Genomic DNA, 6,840 nt, shown 5'->3' with positions numbered 1-6,840 from the left:
CTCTTGTAATAAACAGTGCATCTCAACATAGTTTTCTCTTACATGTATAAGAGACTTATCAACGAGGTTTTTAAACCCGACATTAAAATCCAAATCACTATCTGCTAGTAGCAGCTTTATGTCATCGACAGTCTCACCATTAAAAAGACATGCAATGTGTCGAAATATGGCTTCATCTTTTCTGTTATTTAACCCTTCATAGCTGACTCTTAGTGTTCTCTCAATTTTTCCATTCAGCCTAACACAAAGGCTAGGAAGCATATCTATCCACTCTTCTTTTTCCCTACCACGTAGATACGAACCCAAAACTTTAAGACCCAACGGAAGATTGCCAGCGTGTAAGGCAACTTCAGAGGCCAGCTCCATCATACCATTGGGTGGATAATTTTTCTTGAAAGCTGATCGACAAAATATCTCAAGAGCAAGCTCTTTAGTTGGGAGACAAACCTCATAAATATGATTAATACCATGGGCCTTTAAAAAATGCTTGTCTTGTGTAATGACAATGATTCTACTTCCACTTCCAAACCAATGAATTTGACCCACCAAGGCATCTAACACCACTTGGTCATTCAAATCATCAATAAAGATTAGAACTTTTCGGTGTTTTAGCCTTTCTTCCACTGCAATTAAACTCTCTATCTTTATTTGTTTGTTGTCTAAAATTTTAGACAAGAAGCTTTTTTGTAAGTGCAGTTTCATATTATAGTCATCTGAGTTTGCACTAGAATAAATTTTCATACTCTTATGTATGAATGCCCTGTCTATAAAAGCACTACCTTGGAACCGACAAGCGATTCGACCAAATAGAGCTCTAGCAATGGTAGTTTTGCCAATTCCTGACGTACCCCATAGCCCAGCCATCCTCACATCCTCAGATTCCAAATTTAACAATGCACTCATCTCAATGATATGGTTTTCGATGCCAACCAAATCCTCAGAATCCTTTGATGTGGTTAGCAAAAGTTTCTTCAAAACATTATTTGAGATATCTTCTATCATTTTTGCTTCATTATCCCTAAAAAGGAGAAATATATATCTTTTTTAAAAAAACACATAAAATTAGAAGTATCAAGGTGTATAAGAAATGATATATAATGGATACATCAAAATTTGGTACCAGTTTTGAGAATGATATCCAAGGATATTTGCTACATCGGTCAAAGTTTGCCGCCAAAGTTTTGTTTCATTCTCTGTTTTGTTCTGACAAGTCTTTGAGAAAGCCTCTCCAAAGTTTCCGGTTTGTTTCCTTACATGAGAAGGATCCAAACGGTAGAAAATCGATATCACCATTTGACCAAACTCTTTTTTGCATTTCACAATCTCCATCAGTTCGTTAAGACACCAGCTTGAAGAGGCGTAACTTTGAGAGAACACAACTACCGCGATTCTTGAAGTCCTTATTGCCTGTTTAAGCTCAGGATCGAGCGATTGGCTTCTCTCTATCTCGTTGTCTTTGAAAGAAATGATCAGTTTCCGATCAAGCTCTTTTAGAAAGTGACTGAGGAAAGTTATGCGGATGTCTTCCCCGCTGAAGCTCGGGAAAACATCGTATACCCAATTGTGAGAAGAGGAGGAAGAAGACGCCATTAGGCTAACAAAAAAAAAAAAAGCAAAATCTTTTTTTTTTGGAAAGTCACAGTGTTAAGAACAATAGCTTGTAGTTGACAGGACAAAACTTAAACGAAGTTAGGGAAAGAAAGTTTTAAATTATATTTTTGATTATGTGAGTTTCATGGAAAGCACAAGGAAGCTTGTTAAGTCTCGTTGCCAAGGTCTAACGGAGACTTGCTGGTACCACTCGAGTCTTTCTGATACGAGAGAAAAGAGAGCCATTGGTTGATCCAAAAACTTTTTTTATTCGTCGTCGTGGTAGGTAATTTTATGCATATGTCATTGAAGGAAAAAGACTTAAATTAATATATCATTTAACATAGCAACTAACAATCATGAAGCGTCACCTTTATTTTAAANAAAATTTTTTTTTTTTTTTTTTTGTATCCGTAACATAGCAACTAACAATTATTAATATATCATTTAATAATGTGTACAAACATCTGTACATTTAATAATATGTACGGATACAAAATTTGTAAACAATATTTGATATTATGAAATAAAATCATCAAACAAAATGCATATCAAATTATAAAGAAAAAACATTGATTTTTTGTATGGATACAAATATTGTTGGAAGGTTTAAACCATACTCAAATATTGTTGGACGTTTTAAATCTATCCAGCCTGCTGGATTGTTTAAACCCTACTCAATTTGATATGAATTTTGTTTAATATTTTTTTAATATATTATATATATCTTTGTATCCATACAATTTTAAAAATGTACAGATGTTTATACACTTTATTAAGTGTACAAATGTTTGTACACATTATTAAGTGTACAGATGTACTTTTTACAAAATCATTGCAGTATAGACATTTAAAATCTTAAAAATTAAACAAATTACATCTATAAATTTAATAATATGTACAAACATCTGTACATTTAATAATGTGTACAGACATCTGTACACTTAATAATGTGTATGGATACAAAATTTGTAAAAAATATTTCATATTATGAAATAAAATCATCAAACAAAATGCATATCAAATTATAAAGAAAAAACATAGATTTTTTGTACGGATACAAATATTGTTGGAAGGTTTAAACCGTACACAAATATTGTTGGACGAGTTGAATCTATCAAATATGTTGGAAACCTTAAACCATATACAAATATTGCTGGACGGCATGCTGGATGGTTTGAACTGTACACAAATATTGATGGATGGTTTAAATCTATCCAACAATGATTTAAACCGTACACAAATATAGATATTTTGGATAAAATTATATTTGAAATCATTAAAACAAAATGCATATCAAATGATAAAGAAAAATACATAGTTTTTTTTGTATGTAGAAAATATTTGGAAACAAAAGATATATTAATAAATATTTAAATAATTAAGAAAAACTTATTATGATGAAAAGAAAAAGAAATAAAGATATTAATATATATATAAAGAGAAAGATAAACGTAGATTAAAAAAAAAAGACATCAAAAAAATCAAGAGTCCCACCTATTTTCTTTCTTCTCTCTCCTCTTTCTTCCCCAAATAAATCGATCAGAGCTTTTAAGTAAAAATCGACAAATGCTCCTGATCCACATGAATTTTTATCTCTTAACACCCACTTTTTGTCATTGTAAATAGTGACTGTATCAAACCCACAATTACGTTTCATAAATGTACTAAAACTCTAACAAACCCTTTTTTATATACTAAAAAAAAGAAGAAAGATATCAATACTTTAAAAACATGATGCGTTTATCACCATGGCTTAGACACCTCAGCTTCAACTTTCAATTTGGTAGACACATCAATTAAATCATTAGCCAATAAAATTATAACAAATAATACTTGTTGGCTTTTTCTTTGCCATGTCACATAATTGTCTCAATTTGTTATTCTTCTCATACCTTATATTTATTATTACCCAAAACTTACAAACCAATAAAAACCCATGTAAAGTCTATGAAAAAAAAGATAAACTCCAAGTGAATACATGTGTCGTAAAGTTGAAATTGTTTCTCTTCTGCGCATCTTTTACTGAGGTTTCGACGATGACACGATGTCCAGATAAGAATTAAAAATAAAATTTTCGACATTTTTGTTTTCGATTGATAATTTTGATGATTATTTTATTCTGGTAACTATAATTTTCTACTTTGAGTTTCGAGGTAACATAATTTTGATTTTTTTGTGTTTTTTAAAAATATTTGAGATTGAGGAAGAACTATAGAGTTAAATTTGGGTCCGATTGGTAACGTACCCAAAGCTGTACAGAAAAGCTGTAAGCTGGAGCTGTAAGCTGTTACAGAATAGTGCAAAACTGTAAGAAAGAGTTATACATGAAAACTGTACCAAAAAGCTGAGAGTAAAATTTTTAATAAAGTTTTTAGTAACGCTTTTGTGATTGGTAAAAAATCAAAGCTATACCACTGGTACAGCTTTAATTGTGTTCACCAATCAAGGCAAAAAAAAACCAATTTCTTCGTTGTTAATTTGATCCATTCGGCTCATCTTCTTCTTCTTCGTCACCTCTAAATTACTTTCTAGAATCTGAAAATTTGGTTAAGAAGAGAACAGAACAATGACGCCCACGCATATGGTTGTGATGCCCATAGCGCTCTCGCTCTCACTCATTTGCAGATATGAAGTTGATAATAATAGACTGGAAACCAAAGCTGGAATATCAATGATTAATCAAGATCTTACTTTATTTTAATCGTCTTCTCCTTCATCTCTCTCCCTCTCAATTATTTTATCATGATTATGTTACTTTTTACATCATTGGAATAATTTTACGAATTCATTTGTGATCGTAACAATTTGTATGCTATTGTAAGATTAGTTATATTTTTTCATCTGGTTCTTTTACATCTGTTATATGATCTATACGTATAACAACTTCTATGACATAATGATATGTGTAACAAATTGGAAAAATGCTACTAGAGATTGTTTTTCTATCCTCCAACATCAATTTAGGCATTTAGCTAATGAAAACTTAAAAATTATGTTGAACATAAAAATGATATGTATTTTAATAAAGAATTATGAATGAAAAGTGTGAATGGCAAATAACTTTCAGTTTTGAGAAGTGATTATCTTAATGAAACAAAAATAAACAAAAAAATTTCCCAAGTGAAAATCCCTTAATTAATCATATCATCAATTCTGTTTTTGTTCAGCTACTATTTATTACAACTACTACTCTTAACCTTTGTCTCTTACTCGATTGTTGTATATATATCCCTTAATTAATTGTATCATCAAACTTCTGAGTGAAAGCTTGTAGAAAGCTTGAAAATAAAATTTGGAAAAGAAGCCCTCTTTCTCATATAATTTCATCTCACTTTTACAATTACATTGCTATTTGTATGTTAAAATAAGACTCAAATGATAAGAGAACATATGTCATCTACCTCATGATTCCAGCTGCACCAAGGGTACAAAATTTGTAAGAAACGTTCGTGAAGCTTCTTCCTTTGTGTACACTTTTTACTTAAAAAAAAAAACTAAAAACTAAAACATTATCAATAAACACCGTCAAAAACAATGTTTACTCATAATTTTTTTATTACAAACAACATACAAAATTATTCTTTCAAAAAAATAAATAATAAAAATATTCAAAAAATAAATAAAAAAAATAATCCGCTGCGTTAGCGTGGGTATTAACCTAATACACAATAATAGTTCAATAGTGACGCAAGAGAAAAAAAAAATTCAGGGCAGAACGAAACATGGCTTCACTTGCCTGAAACAGATACATTCATTTCTATTTTGTTTTTTTTTGTTGTAAATTCCTTCAGATGATATGCAATTTAATTGTGTTGGCCAATCAGAAAGTTTAGAGTAAGGGTTTCAAAGAAAGCCGATGATAGAAGCTAGTAGCTACCCTTGGGCCTTGTTTTATGCCGTTCCTTGCAAATCAAGTTATCTCTTCTTTATGTGTTTCTAATCTTCTACTACTTATGCAATGTGGAATGCATTGTCAGCTTGCTCAAATCTAATCGATTTGAAGATTGTTGGAATGTAAGTTGGCTTTGAGTGCTTGTATGTTGCTTACCATATACCTTTTTTGAACATCATGTTATTTTCTGCAAGTTTGTGCTTTCCTTGATAGGACGGGTTTAGTAGAGATGGAACTAGCTAGAGGTACTCGTGAGAAAATGTTGTTTGATAGAGCATTTTTTTACAACACTGTTTTGGAGGTCAGTGTTTTGCGCAATGGGGATAATTTATTCTTGTTTGCCTCCCAAGTTTGGTTAGTTTTACCTAATTTTTGACTAGTTTATCAGATGGTGTAACATAATCAAACATCAGAGTGTTACTTATTGAGTATTCTTATATAGAGAAATGTGCTCAACCAACAAGGAACATTGAGTTTATAAGCCGCTTGAGGTGTCCTTCTGTTCAATGACTTGCCGTAAGCTTTCATCTTTCTTTCGTTAGTTCGAGCTTAAGATCTGATGTAATGCTCTTCTTTTTTGACAGGTTCCAATTGTTCTTCGTTTTGTCGTTGATTTAAGCTTAGTATTTATTTTCTAGAAGAACCTACAATAACATATCTTTCTCTTATTTCATTTTTTTGTTTCGATTTCTTCGTATATGTCTTTTTGGTTTCCCGTAAATGTCCCATGATAGTAATCTAAGCATGCAATATAGCACATGATTTCAAATGTTTTTTTTTTTCTAGTGTAACAAGAATTTACTTGTTTGTGTCCAGTACATGATTTCACATGATTTCAAACTTATTAGTTCTGAACTGATTAATAGAAAACTAAAGAATGCATATAGACTAATCAACACTCATTCTTTATAGATAGCAAGATGTGATATTTTTCTTTACATTCATTGGTTTTATAGCCGTGATTTTGAAGACTTCAACAAAAAAAAAAAAGGCTGTAGAACTTAAAAAATAAATTAAAAAAATTAAAATACCTTTATTGACAAAAATAAAACTGACATTAAAGCCATCGTCAATTACCCCTATATTAATTAATAGAAGACTAATACACATTTATTTACACAGTATCAAATTTGACAAATGTAAAATATTAGAAACAACTTGACCGAATTACATTTTTACTGAAAATAGAAACGAGCCTATTCTCGATTGCCTACTAAAATCATCAGTGGCCTGCCTAATTAGAAAATCAATGAACCATTATTAGCGTGTGTGGCCTTGTTTGAGTCTAATTATTACGTGGCATGAATTGTACCACACACACATATTAATACTACGTCGACCTAATTTTATTTACA

The 6,840-nt window shown here is 30.9% G+C and overlaps 1 protein-coding gene across 1 annotated transcript in view; it reads right to left on the bottom strand.

Moving 5' to 3' along the window:
• Positions 1–1,788, bottom strand: part of LOC104701199 (disease resistance protein RPS6-like) — a 7,254-nt gene extending 5,466 nt beyond the window's left edge. The window contains exons 1-2 of the mRNA XM_019227072.1: positions 1,121–1,788; positions 11–1,018 (exon numbers count right to left, since the gene is read on the bottom strand). Of these exons, the coding sequence (XP_019082617.1) occupies positions 11–1,018; positions 1,121–1,590 (1,478 nt within the window). The 5' untranslated portion in view covers positions 1,591–1,788. The remainder of the gene's footprint in view (positions 1–10; positions 1,019–1,120) is intronic.

Source organism: Camelina sativa, chromosome 7 (genome assembly GCF_000633955.1).
Source record: "Camelina sativa cultivar DH55 chromosome 7, Cs, whole genome shotgun sequence".
Lineage (NCBI taxonomy): Eukaryota > Viridiplantae > Streptophyta > Magnoliopsida > Brassicales > Brassicaceae > Camelina > Camelina sativa.
Note: the sequence above shows the minus strand (reverse complement) of the source record. Positions and strands in the feature narration are given on the sequence as shown.